This window comes from Betta splendens, chromosome 9, assembly GCF_900634795.4.
Source record: "Betta splendens chromosome 9, fBetSpl5.4, whole genome shotgun sequence".
NCBI classification, from domain to species: domain Eukaryota; kingdom Metazoa; phylum Chordata; class Actinopteri; order Anabantiformes; family Osphronemidae; genus Betta; species Betta splendens.
Window position 1 is genome coordinate 7,553,535 of NC_040889.2, and position 13,811 is coordinate 7,567,345.

At 50.6% G+C, this 13,811-nt stretch overlaps 2 protein-coding genes across 16 annotated transcripts in view; both read right to left on the reverse strand.

Annotated features, from left to right (window-relative positions):
- Nucleotides 1-1,833: 1,833 nt before the first annotated feature.
- Nucleotides 1,834-9,237, reverse strand: cntn1b (contactin 1b). 5 transcript variants are annotated; one of them, XM_029161476.2, is made up of 24 exons: nucleotides 9,077-9,237; nucleotides 7,442-7,579; nucleotides 7,330-7,365; nucleotides 7,127-7,253; nucleotides 6,857-7,038; nucleotides 6,693-6,788; nucleotides 6,406-6,618; nucleotides 6,235-6,334; nucleotides 5,977-6,161; nucleotides 5,579-5,703; nucleotides 5,388-5,505; nucleotides 5,164-5,314; nucleotides 4,962-5,089; nucleotides 4,711-4,883; nucleotides 4,500-4,623; nucleotides 4,259-4,426; nucleotides 4,025-4,174; nucleotides 3,871-3,941; nucleotides 3,535-3,787; nucleotides 3,328-3,449; nucleotides 3,062-3,251; nucleotides 2,862-2,983; nucleotides 2,620-2,776; nucleotides 1,834-2,537 (listed from the first exon to the last, which is right to left on the reverse strand). In XM_029161476.2, the coding sequence occupies exons 2-24, from the start codon at nucleotides 7,497-7,499 to the stop codon at nucleotides 2,449-2,451; spliced, it is 3,138 nt and encodes a 1,045-aa protein (XP_029017309.1). In that variant the 5' UTR covers nucleotides 7,500-7,579; nucleotides 9,077-9,237; the 3' UTR covers nucleotides 1,834-2,448. The 5 variants fall into 5 exon arrangements, with proteins under 5 accessions (XP_029017309.1, XP_029017305.1, XP_055367705.1 ...); XM_029161472.3 differs by lacking the exon at nucleotides 9,077-9,237 and adding an exon at nucleotides 8,911-9,058; XM_055511730.1 differs by lacking the exon at nucleotides 9,077-9,237 and adding an exon at nucleotides 8,901-9,057.
- Nucleotides 9,238-10,016: 779 nt separating this feature from the next.
- Nucleotides 10,017-13,811, reverse strand: part of nrcama (neuronal cell adhesion molecule a) — a 32,719-nt gene continuing 28,924 nt past the window's right edge. For all 11 annotated transcript variants that reach the window (XM_029161470.3, XM_029161469.3, XM_029161468.3 and 8 more), the window contains one exon: nucleotides 10,017-13,111. In XM_029161470.3, the coding sequence (XP_029017303.1) occupies nucleotides 12,877-13,111 (235 nt within the window). In that variant the 3' untranslated portion in view covers nucleotides 10,017-12,876. The remainder of the gene's footprint in view (nucleotides 13,112-13,811) is intronic.

The window sequence follows — 13,811 nt, forward strand, 5'->3', positions numbered from 1 at the left end:
CTCTACACAGCGCACAGTAAGCAATCAATTCCCGCTCCGTGCCGCACAATACAAGGAAAGCGGTTCCCTTCGGCCTCGAGGTGCTCATTCTTTTTGTTGTCTAATAGTGAGAGCACCTCTATCACCCAGTCTGACAAACTACTCCCACCAGGACGGGGGGGACACGTAAAAGAGCTATTTTTCACAGGGTAAACAGGGTCATAAACTACACATAGAGGAGGCAATTACTTCCTGATCTGACACAGCTGCCCGTTGCAGCCAATCAGGCGGCGGGGGCTCCTACCGCGGCCTGACGGGCTGCTAACCGGGTTAGCCACTTTAGCCGCGCCGCTAACGACGGGCCAAATTGGTCTGGAAGATTTAACGCGGCTCCCTCCAAACCCATGTGACGTTTCTGCTGCCGAGTGATGTCTCCTGCCTATGCTAACTAGCCAGCAAACCAGGCGGAGGAGGAGGGGGGGGGTGATTTATAGGTCAGTGCCAAGGCCAAAGCAGGCTGCTTTCCATACGCACTCGAGTTGGAGCCTTTCCATACCTTTGATGCATGACAGCATTCACAGCAGTCGCCCCCCGTGCTCCGACGCCGCTGCTGCTAAATTATAGAGAATAGCCTTTCTATTTAAATGCATTGTGTGCAAAAATACAACCACGTATACATGGAAGGATGGGGGTGAGTCGGAGGATGGAAACGGGCCTAAAAGGGTTGAGAGGATTTGATAAAAAGGCATCAAGTGCACGTGAGAGGTAGAAAATCACATGGGCTGAACTTGCTTTGAGGAATAACATCTCTTTTATTAAATCTATTTATATGCTCCCACCATCACAGTTACAGTCTGACAGCCACCTCGACTCTTCTGATCAAATAGAGAGCAGCGAAGGGAATATCTGATACATAAATAATCAGGCTTCCTCCGGGGCTTTATCTGAAGCACAAGACGCATATCAGGACATCTGATATCTGCCGGGTGGAGTCTGCTGGGCAGCGACGATCAAATGTCACAACATGTGAGAATTATTGTCACACAAACCAAGTACGGGTCAAACAGAGAAGAACAAGGCAGGATGCGCCAACAAGCAAGACAGCGGGTAAATGAAGAGACACCAGCACCACACGAAGGGATCAGCAGGAGCAACGGGCCTATGGGCAAATCCACAAGGTGCGAGATGCATCTGTGTTAAAAAATTCAATGGTTCAAGTCACATTTCCGTCACACTGAGCATGTTGGAGGCAGCTATCACTGCTCTGGAGGAAGGCTCCATCCACTGCCGCGGACGCGTCACCTCGGTGCAGACGCTGTGATTGTTTGTAAATGATGGCAGCATTGATTTCAGCCTCGCTGGGGGATTTTCCGTGTCTGTGTAATTTCTTTAGCAGGAGGGAGGCAGAAAGGGAGGAAAACCGCTAATGGAGAGTGGAAACAGGAGAGATAAAAGCCGCCCACACAGGGACTAAAGTACTGGATGCAAGCAAGCCTGTTTTCAAGCATAAACAAAATCACACAAAAACATAGTTCTTTAGAAACAGCATCACAAGATGTTATGTCATTATATTTGCACAAAACCAGGCTGAAGCAGCAGCAGACTGGAAAAGAACTGCGTGCTAAAAAGCACCAGTAAGAGTTTGTATGACATCCAGCAGCCATTTGATCCAGTGTGAGGATATTCTGCCCTCTGCTGGTCGCATCCACACATTACATGCAAGTCTGCAAGGTCGGCGTTCCACTTACTCTGAAACTAACCACAAAAACTGGGTAAGATCATTGTTGATATAATTATTTAAAATGAGTAAATGCAAACTGCACAGAAAGGTCTCAAACAATAGGACGATGCATATTTAGATTGATGTAATCTGTTTAATGTTGCTTTGGAGGATGACAGAACAATGAAGTTGTGAATACAGTTATAGATGTGCAGTAATGCCTCTCATCTCATTAAAATGCGTTTAAGTCCAAAATTAAAATCTGCACATACTTTTTTTAAATAAATCCCTAAAATAAATATTAAAATGTGTAACAATACATGAAATAGCTAAATAAAATGTAGACCAGTGTCCATGTGGAGATAATAATCATCAGGTGCTTCACTGTGCTAAAAAAACAACATGTCAAATATGCACAAAACACTTATGATTACTTATTTGCTCATTCTGAACTACATGCACTTTATTCTACAGTTATTTAAATTGTTCACTTGTTGTTTTGACCATCTGAGAGTTTACTAGTGCTTATTTACCAACTCACGTAAGAGCGGTTAGAAAGTAAAGAAGAATGTACCTGGCTTTGACAAAAACACCTACTGGTGCAAACCATGAACAAACTATTCTATTTTAGTTGAAGTTGTCGTTGGTGTGTAGGAATGACGTTTGGAGTCGACACTGGATCCTGTTTGGTCAAATCTATCAATGTCTCCCAGAGTCTATTACGCTGAATAGATTTACACGTGACGGGCTCAGATCTCCAGTCCTGCAGTGCACATCATCATCAGCAGCAGCAGCAAGGACACCAGGCTGAGGTTGGGTGTAATCATAGACGCTTTACCTGTGGAATCAGACACGTGGTGTCAGAAAAAAAACACAACCTGGTTAAAACTGCTTAGAAAATCAGCCAAGATTCTGCTCACCCTTAATGCTAATCATTCTGACTGGGCCGTCCCCTCCTTCGTAGCGGCCACGCACCATCAGCTCATAGTCTCCGAGCTGAGGCATGGGGAAGTCCATGAAGTGCCAGCCGGTGATGTAGACCTTCCCGTAGATGTAGCCGGTCTTTCTGAACATCACCTGGGAAACGCGGGGAGCTTATGAATCCCCGTCACCTCCACGACGGCACACTTGTCAGCAGCTCGGCTGAAACTGAGGGACGTACCTTGTAATACAGTGGGAATGAGACATTTCCGAACCAGTCGTACTGGATGTGATCCCACCACACATACAGCCACTGTCCTGTCCAGGTGACGTAGCGCCACATCCTGGGAGGCTCCGACGGCGCTGCAAGCAGGATGGACCGGGTGAAGTGTACATCAGTGCATAATTATAACGATATAACACACCGCGCTTGGTTCTTACGCGCTCTCTTCGTGAACATCTCACAGTGCTCCCCAGGGGGTCCGAGGCCTGCTCCGTTGAAGGCACGGACCTCGATGAGGTAGTGGGAGTCTGGCAGCATGTTCTCCAGCCTGGTCTGGTTCACCGTGGCTGGAACGAAAATCCGGTTGGCCCCCGGCTCCGGGTCATCGTACTTCCTCCAGTACTTGACCTGGTGCAGAATACATTGTGTTGCGCACTGTACGTTCGATGGAATGTTTGTGAGATGGAGGCCATAGGGCGTGTACCTGGTATCCCTCTATGTACTGCTGCAGGCCCGTCCCAGTGTCCACCACTGGCAGCCACCACACCACCGCTTCCGTGGACGACACCGGCCTGGCATAGACGTCTGTGGGGGTCTCAGTAGGAACTGCAGTGAGACAAACGGACGGGAAGCAGCTCAGGGTCATAGTTGGTGTGACTCAGAATCTAAGAGGTCAAAAACAAATCCATACCATCTCGGGGGTAGTAGATGACCTTGATGAGGCTGTACGGCCCGTCGCCTTTCACATTGAACGACTTGATCCTGACCTGGAACTCCCGCACCAGGAAGTCTTCGACGGTGGGGATGAAGTAGGAGTCTCTGTGAACGTAGCGCCGCGTCTCGGGGTCCGAGATGGTCTCGTACCACCACTCGTAGCCATTGTGGGGCTTGAATGCCACGACGTAGCCGAACTTTTTACCGTAGAAATACCACGGCTGCACCGGCTAGGGAGGACAAACGCCTGTGTTTGTGTTCATGTGAATGCTCCGGGACCCCGAGTGTGGTCTGAGGCGATGGGCTCACTTACTGTCCACGTGATGACAACTTCACCATTTCTACCTCCGTAGCCTGCTAGATCAGTGGGCGATACGACTGGAGCTGAGAGGAAAACCACAAGTCAGAGTGTCCCCTCACGCCATTTTAGGCCTATTAGCATTTAAATGTTAGCATTCTGTCCTTACGAGCATCCCACGTTCTGATCTTGAGAGACGGGATGCTGGCCTCTCCAGAACCATACTCATTGGTAGCGATGATCCGGAACTGATACTCCATCCAGGGGTAGAGCTCTGTCACCTCGGCCCTCTCCACGCTGCCATCGAGCCAGGCTGGAGCTGAGGGAGACACGCAGGGGGCCCGGGTCAAAGCTTCAGCTCAACGGCGTGAGGCGGCCTCTAGTGGTGAAGACAGGTACTCACAGGTGCTGGCATTCCTCCAGTCGTCTTCATTCAGGGCCCAGTAGTGCCTGGTCTGGATGGTGTAGTAGAGAATGGGGCTGTTGTGCTCGGCTCCTTTGGACCACAGCAGCTTCACCCACGTGTCCCCGATCTCCTCAATCCGGATCACGCCAGGCGGCCCGGGAACACCTGGACCCCGGAGGAAGGATGAACGTAAGGCGACTGGACAGCAGCTGCTTCCAGCCAGCGAGCTTCAACCCACCTACGACTCTGAGGTCAGCATACGCAGTGTCACTGTCCACCACGGTCTGAGCCGTGCACGTGTAGCGACCTTCGTGCCAGATCTGGACGTTCTTTATTCTTAAGTCGCCCGTTCCATCTTCACTCTGACCGACAGGAGGCAGCGAATGATTTCCTTCAAACTACAACAGCGACAGCTCGGCAGAGAGCTGCGACACGAGACGGACCATTACCAGAACGCGCTCATAGTGCTGCCACTCGGCGTCAAAGTCGATGACCCTGAAGTCGATGGCCCAGATGAAGGCGATGTCCAGCATGGGGTCAAAGGAGGCGGAGCACCTCAGCGTGACCTCATCGCCCACCCTGACCTCCGTGTCTTCAGGGGCCACGGTGATGCTGGTCGCCTCTAGCAAAAACAAAGGCCGCATGCATCAATGGCTCATTCTGTCGTCATGGTGATGAGGGACAACATGGCTGCACTGACCTGTAATGGTGAGAGAGCCGGAGCTGTTGGCCCTCCCCTTGTCGTTCTCAGCAAAGCAGGTGTAAAGGCCCTCGTCGTTCTTCGTGGCGTTGAGAATCTCCAGAGTCCCATCGAACATGATGGAAATGCTGAATGGGAGCGTGAAAAGAGGAAATGAAGAACACCGCGAGGCCGCGGGCGCCCGCCTCGCGACGCCACTCACCGCGAGGAGTTGAACAGCTGCTCGTTGCCCTTTTTCCAGGTGAACTGAGGCCTCGGAGCGGCTCGGGGTCGGCACTGGATCAGCACGCGGCCGTCCCTGGCGCCGAGCAGCTGCTTCTTCAGGGGGGTGAACTCGAACGTGGGCGCGCAGGCTGTGGGGAGACGGAGACGGAGCGGTGAGCGCGCGCGGAGCCCGAGCCGCCGCCTCCCGTGCCCGGTACTCACTGATGACACGCAGCATGGCGCTGGCGTATTTGATGCCCCACACGTTCTCAGCCACGCACTGGTACATCCCCGAGTCGTCGTTGGTCAGACTGGTGAACTTCAGCTCGCCCTTCCCGTACTGAGGAACACAGCAACGGTCACAAGGGTCCACCCCACAACCCCACAGCAGCCCAGAACGGAGGCGCTCTCACCATATACCCGTCTTTGTACCAGCGGATGAACGGGAACGGTTTCCCCGAGGCCACGCAGCGCATGGTGTGAGCCGAGCCGATGTCCATCTGGGTGTTGTTGATGGTTTCGGCCCACTCCGGAGCAGCTGACAACGACAACGTGGAATCTAACGCCCTCGTACTGTGACGTACTGTACGCAGTCTACTGACCACCACCTTTTATGTCGGCTGGTCCGTGCAGTGGATGAGTGCAGAAATTCAGTCTTATTTGCAAGTCCTTCACAGATAAATCCCAGACATCGCATATTACTGATAATAATGTTATCATTAACAAAGCTGGTCAAAGTTTGCGGGCCCTCAGAATCGCCCCAACCCCCCATGACCGTACCGCGCGTCCCCATTACAGCGAGCGCACTCACACTCCACGTAGAGCCAGGCCTTGTGCCAGTCCTTCCCTTTGGTGTTGATGGCCTCGCACTCGTACCCGCCCACGTCTTCGTACTGCACGTTGTACAGGTGGAGCGCGGCGCCCGACTCGCTGATCTCGTGATTGGCCGGCAGGTCTGTGGCGTCCACCTTCCTCCAGACGATGTGAGGGATGGGGCTGGGGGGGGAATGAAAGCGGGTGAGCTCGTTTTCACCGCCTCCGGCCGCCTCCGCCGTCTGCAGCCACTCACTTGCCCAGAGCGAAGCATTCCAGCGTAATGTTGGAGGCCAGCATGGCGGTGGTGTCGGGGAACTTCACCCGGATGTCTGCCGGGTACTTCCTCTCCTCACCTGAGGCGAGAAAGCATTAAACAAGCGCCGAGCAGAGGCAGGTTCACGCTGTTCAGCTACGGCGCACCGACCGTCGTCGGGGGGCAGCGGGATGAGGGGGATGAACTTGGAGAAGACGCTCTGCCCGATGATGGGGCTGGAGACGTAGCACGAGTAGTTCCCTGCATCCTGAGCCTCCACCTTGGAGATGTACAGGTTCCCCGTCCTCTGGGAGACGAAGCGGCGGCGGTCGGTGCGCAGGAAGACCGGGAACTCGTTGTAGATCCAGCGATAGGTCACGGCGTCTGAAATGAAACTCGTGAAAAAGGTGTGTATTCATAAGACAGTGGAGGGGTGAGTGAGGGGGGGGGGGGAGTACCAGGCCAGGCTTTGGGAGGCACACACAGCAGGACTGCTCCCTGTCCCTCCTTGATGTACACAGGGTCCCTGTCCTCGTCAGGAAACTCCTCCAGATCTGCGTAGAAGACGAGAACTGTGAACCAGCGAAGGCGCGGGCGAGCGGGGATCTGACGGCCTCCTCACATCCAAACGTGAGCCTGGCGCCCTTGCTGATGACTGTGCCGTAGAAGTTGTTGGCCACGCAGGTGTAAGTGCCGGCGTGCTTCTTCTGCCGAGGATTGCTGATGACCAGGTTGCCGCCCACCAGGCTGTAGTGGTCGTCGGGCAGCTCCGTCAGCTTGATTTCCCAGTTGTCGCGGCGCCACCTGGTGGACGTGCAGAACATTGCTCCACTGACGCTGCAGTTAATTAATCAATACATTAATTAGTTCCATCATGAACTTTAGATGTGACCTGTATGACGCCGGCGGGTTTGCTCGTGCCCTGCAGTTCATGGAGACTCTGCCGTCGGGTGAGCCTTCAGTATAAACCACATCGATGGGCTCCTCCTCAAAGATGGGGCCATAACCAGTCGCCTCCTCTGCCAAATGTAAGACAGCAATCAGCTGATAGCACGATGGAGCTTCATTCAGTAGAAAGCAAGAAGCCAAACCCACCTCCGAATATTCTGGGAGGCCCAAACAGGACGGCCGCTACAAAAGTCAAGCACAGACGCACGTCAGCTGAGGGCACCTGTTCACGATAAGCTGCATTTGTATTTTTTTTTACCTGTGTGAGAGGCAGAGGAGCAGAGGACCAGCAGCAGCAGCAAGGCAGCGGACGCCATGACGGTCAGCGGAGCAGCTGGAGGCGGAGGAGGCGAGCGGCGGGACGCAAGGCGACGGACGCGAGGGACGAGGTCGTGAACTGGAGGGGAGGAAGAGAGAGGACGTCGATTAATCAGGCTCCACACGTCACCAGCACGACTTCCCTCGCTGCATATTAATGAATCATGGCAGAGACAGTGACTCAGCAGAATGCCGCCCCATGTGTTTGCCTGAACGCTGCCCACAGGGCGCCTCTGCAGGGTCCACGCAGCTCCACGCACGTCGTTACACACTGCTCTGTGTGACAGCAGCGACGGGAAAGCGTCAGCAGTAAAAAAAAAAGGCAATAACAGACAAAAAAAACAAAAAACCCCGGAGACGGGCGTCACTGCTGGACCTCAGGAATGAGATCAACAACACAGCGTCTGGGATGCAGGACAATGTACAGCAGAGATTAGAGACTTACAAACCACAAACCCTAGAGGCTGCATCAGATCAAAGCTTAGGCTGCGTCCAATAATAATCCTCCTATCGTGTTATTGGGATGGCAATAACCAACCTAGAGGATGCTCTTGTACAAACACACGACAGCTGACAGAGGCAGGAGGAATGTCGACACAATGCAGGAGGATATGAAGCCACATACAGGTAGAACCAGCAGACCCCCCCCCCCCCCCCCCCCCAGAGACAGAGAGAGAGGAGAGACTCACACCCAGCAGCAGCACATCCACATGCAGACTGCAGCATCCGCTGATGACTCGGCACTAACATCAGCGGCCGCTGGCGCCCGTGTGTGTTTTTTGTCTTTCTCCGGGCAGTAATCCCATCACAGATCCTCTTTGGACAGAGCAGTGGAAATTTGGGTCAGCGCTCGTATTAAGCCCAGCGGCTGCGTGAACGACCAGGTTGCCTGGTTTTGCGCCACGGTACCGCGTTCTGGATCACAGGCCTGAACTAAACAGGTGAAGGCGTGAGACCAGCCTGCAGCCATGTTTGTTGCTTTAAATGCAGGGTGCATCAATCATTTTATACTGTGTTGAAAGTAATTCAGAGGAGACTAATCCTCTGAGCGGTGGAGCACGTTCGTGATGAGGTTCTATGTTCATATTTAGAGATTATTTGTTTGCTGTATAAGTGACACGTTCACTGACTTTGGGCTAATTCAGCACCAATGTTTAGAACCAACCAGAGTCGCTCCTTCAACCAAGCAGCACTGCAGCTGTCATGGTGCGTCCGGCGCATCTCTGCGCCCTTGACGCATCCAGAATGTGACTCTTCTCACCTTGTCTCCTCCCTGAAGCCACACAATCACTTTCCACCTTCATCCTTGATTCGGGATGAACTCCTCAGAGTGGCATCGCGTCGCCGACCCCGCGTCAAACATCAGCAGCCCGATGGAAAAGTAAGTGCGCAGCCCTTACATCACTTCACCTCTATGACGACTGAGCGGCACCGGCGGTTCACAGCTCTGCATTGCGGTACTCCTGTGCCGGTCCATTTGTGCTCCACGGTGACCGGCGCGTTCCCCACTTATTCTCGCGGAGCCCCACGCAGGAGCGGACCCGCGCACCCACTCGCGTGTGATGTCTCGTCTTACCTTTGAGGCGGAGTGGGAAAATGTCAGTGCACTGTCCGCGTGGCACACCTGGACCTGGACCCGCATCGCCCCGAAGCCCACCCGCCGGAGTGTCCCGTTCAGCCGAACTTTTCCATTGGAGGGCTCGTTGAGTGGCACCTCTGGGTGGCAGCGAGGACGCGGCTGCGATTGGCTCGTGATGGGGAGGATGGGAGGGATGCGCGGAGCAACGATACCGGAACCCCAGAGCTACTCTACAAAATAAAAGCTTAATGGAACCGATTTAGAGCCTCGAAAAATGATTAATGGTACGTTAATGGGAAAATGCTAAAGCTATTGTTGTTAAAAGTAACTGTAGTTCAGATGGGTGTAAAATTAAAGAAAATTTGAAGTGATTTCCTGGAATTAGGTGTGAAGTGAATTTTGGGTGCATCACAAAAGGACCTTCACATTAAAAAACATACACTGTGAACCAAAGATTATTTTAAAACGAAATAATAACCCATTAAACACACCAGCACATTAACCCTTACACCGAAGAATGCAGTGGTCTTTCCATGAACGACACCCTGTTGAGTGAACGAATACAGCACCAACAATGTGTTTGCTGAATGTGGAGACGAAGAGGCAGATGTACAATGCTCGCACACCAGCTGCACGTTAATCCTGAGGATTAATTTGTGGAAGGTTAATCTGTGCTGCGCTTGTTGCCTTTCCTACACTAGGTGGCGCTGTTTACACAGACTCCACTAACGGGGGCTGTCACATTTCTGCTCAGATCTGGCCGTGGTTCGCGTTTACGTGCGCCTGCACCTGCTGTGACCTGCTCTGGCAGGTCTCAGATCAGGCGCGGTGGAAACATGACAGAACCTAAAACCTTTGGCGCGAGGCCCGGTTCCAGTTCTGACATCCTGCAGTCAAAAAGGCCCACGTGTATGAGGACAAGGGAAAAAAGCAGTAATTTGAAATCCTGAAGCCGACATTTATTTCACTTTTCTAAACTTAAAATACAAAATATTTTTGCAATATTATTTTGTATAGAGTAAACCATTTCAACAGCCTTTCATGCTTCTCATGTAGCTTCAACATTTACCAGAACGTCATAGTATATCATGTATGTCCAGTCACACGCAAACGTGCCAGGCTGCTCATCTGTCCATGCCAGCTCCAAACTACAATTTAGCTTTGATTAAGGGAACACTCTTAAAAAGGATGAGCCGGTTTCAGGACACGTCCAGCTCGCGACCACGCTCCTCCACATGCTGGGCTCAGGCACCTCCTAAATTAGATGCATGGATTGGTTTGAAACGACAGATCCCGTTTAATTATGTGCCTTTTATAAAAGAAATACACAAAAAGGTGCATGAACTGTCAGAGACAGAAACAATACAGGTGTCACGAGAGCTCAGTCACAAGTTAAATAATCTCTGTTGATACCTGATAGGCTAAACATGTGAGCAACCAAATTCACCTGAAAATTATAAAATAAAAATCACAGCAAATTAAAGAGTGAAAACTGCAAATAGTCTTATCTCCATCCAATCATCCCGTCTCAACCCCTTTCCTACACATACTGTACTGCAGCGAAGGCCGAGCTCTCACCCCCGACCTCATCACAATTATGCTCAAGTCAAGCCTTTATTTACAAATTACAATAAAATTATCTACACGTGGAAAGCTGACATTTTGCAACATAAAAACTTGATGCAAGTTATGATTAAAAAAAAAAAGAAGACAGAAAAGTTCCTCAAAAAAACAAAACAACTCCTATTGAGTAGGAGCAGACTGCTTGACACACATCAGAGTATAGACCGCTGTCCATAGAAATAGAAAGTGATAGTATACGTCACGCACGCTTTAACACAGCAGCATGCATGTGCAGCACACTCGCTCACACATTCGTGCGCCCACGCAAGCGCCATTCGTTTACGGTTCCTAGAAACTAGCTGAGCCGCCACGGCCAGGACGCGACAACGGATAGAAGGTTAAATGCATAAACCAACGTCACCAGTGTGTTTCACCGTTTGCAGTAAAATAAGCGACATTTTCATTTACTTGAACACATACACTAACACATTCAGTATCACTATGCAATGCTCTGGCCCCTTCTTTCTCGTAAGTGCCACCAGAAAGAGTAAATCCCGTCCTTAAAGTAGTCTACAGGGAGTCTGGCTCCCATTGGCAGTTACCTGGTGAGATGGTTGGCAGTAGTTTAACTCCTCCTTTGTATGAACGGCCTGGAGGAAAATATCTGAGATGACGATGATACGTGAAGGTGTGATGTGTCCGTGCTGACCTTCCAACACATTTCCCATATGCACCATTCCCTCCCTTTTCTATCCAGACTGTAGCTGGATGGTGCTATTTGGTGTCCTGCTTGTACAGTGTACTATATATGGTGGTATACAGAAGCTGGATGACATGATTGTCAACAAAGACATAACGATGCACAGATGAAGTTACTCCTCACAACGATAATGTGAGTGTATGCCATTTCTAAAAGCCTTTAGCTCCACGTAGAAGCTAAAGTGACGTCTCCTGGATGTGTCACTATACTCAATTACAATATAGCTAATAGACTTTGGAATAAAATCTTTAACATTACTGAAAAAAGGCGGAATTTTATCCGTACTAAATTCCTGCACTGTACAGTGTATACTGTATAAATTAAAGATGGGATATAACTACAGTATGTACTGTATCATAGTAATGGTTCTTTGCAAAGGCACTAAAAACTGTGCTGAGAGGTTCTCGATGATCATCGAATTATCCAGAAACTTTAGTGTGTTCACTCAGTAAACCTCAAATCTTCCTTTCGGTCAGCAGACAAAGTAGATACACGAGTAATACTATTGGAAACGATGTTGGGATAGCTGCTGTTTCTGCCATCGCCTCAAACGGGTGTTCCACAGGGACCGTGATTTGGGTTTGATGCAGGGTTTGCTCAGAAACTGGAGGCGCAGGCTTGGTGTAAAGGGACATGTCGGGAAAACAAAGCAAGAACAAGCTTGGGAAAACAAGAGGCTGAAAACAGACGCGCGGGAGGTCCGGCCGACTGGTGCGATGAGGACCGAGCTCAAACCGTATCTATCCGATCTTAAATTACAGCTTTCCTCTCGTTCTTTTACATGTGGACAAACATGTCATCAGTCTCAGAAAGACATAGGCTAGCTTCTATTATGACTCGCATTTCACAGCAGTGTCCACAAAGACTGTAAAATAAAACACACAATAAAGGGCAAACCCAGTCACTAGCAGGCGTGCACCACATAGTTTCAACACCTCATCTCTGCAATACCTGACATGAGAAGGGGTGAAATGCATATAGAATCATATTTTACTCCATGCACATGTTTATGAATACATATTTGCCTGCTTGCGAGTCATGTACTTTGATAAAATACGTCCATGGATACTATTTGTTTAGTATGTTTGCAAAAGAGATCAAATGGCACTAACACACACAACCTGGCCTCACTCTGGCTCAGTTTGAGCCGTAAAACTGCTCCTACTTTTCCATATTGCCTCCTCCCTCCCTTCGTCTTGTCGGAGTCATCGCCTCCCTCCATTCATGCCTGCTTGCAAATGGTGGTGTGGGATGTGGTGCTGGTCTTTGCCATGTAGAGTGTGTGTTGGTCAGGAGGTCACAGTGTGACAGGGGCTGGCAGGTGACATGGATGAGGGCGTGTCAGCAGTCTCGGCGGCAGGTGGCCGTGCGCACCGAAGTGTCAGCCACCGTTGGTACAAAGTAGGCGTCCGCAATAACTATCACCGTGGCAACCGTCACCACAGAGATGGCAGCCAGGTGGAGGCTCCCTCCGCTAGACAAACGAGTTCATGGCATTGACGGGCGACGGGGCCTCCGAGCTCTCGTTGCCTTCGTGTGTGTCCTTCTCCTTCTTGCCGCTGTACTGGCCGATGAAGGAGCCGTCCTCGTTGAACTGGCCGTCCCCGCCCTCCCCGTAGTCCACCAGGCTGTCGTCGCTCTCGTCGCGGCGCACCGTCCCGTTGGACGGCGTCCGGCTGCCCTTCAGCGGCTTGTGGTCCTCTGTGTCGCTGCAGCAGGAGGATCACAGTAGAGGGGAAAAGGTTAGCGGGAGTGAACGAATGTGGCTGGATTCAATTCGCTGCAGTGGTCAGAAACTCTGGTACCAACACACAACAGGCTCTTATTTCAAATCTAACTTGCAGAGAGCAGCCTGATACATTACGCAGTATTTTATGATACTGAGAACTACAGGTTGTCCTGTAGTCGTTAAAGGCTGTGTGGTGTTAAGCATCGGGGTTAGTGACCACTGCTGTGGAGACGTGCTGTTCAGTCCCTTGCAATACTTTACCAGCATTAGAATGCAGTTCCTGCAATGGCTGCAGTCAGTATGCTTTCAGTTCACATGCACAAGTCCAAAATGCAATTAAATTATTAGTACTGTGCACATCCTGTGCTACTGTACCACCAAGGCTATTCCAGCTCTACCATTAGGGTCATATTATGCATCTAAGATCTACCTTCACGATAATTTTTTTGCCTAAAACTATTAAAATTTTAAATGAAAGAAGCCTAAGAAATAAAAGGAGCAAAGAGTAATGTTCCATTTTAGTGTTAACGCTAACGTTATTGGGTCGACTATGTCACAGTGATGGATATGATGACATGGTAAACCAGGTGAGACTTCCTTCTCCCTTTGAGTGTCAGTTAAGTGAGAAATGTCACTTGAGATGCTTTATATGCCGTTTCAAACTGCATGCTGGTTTCACC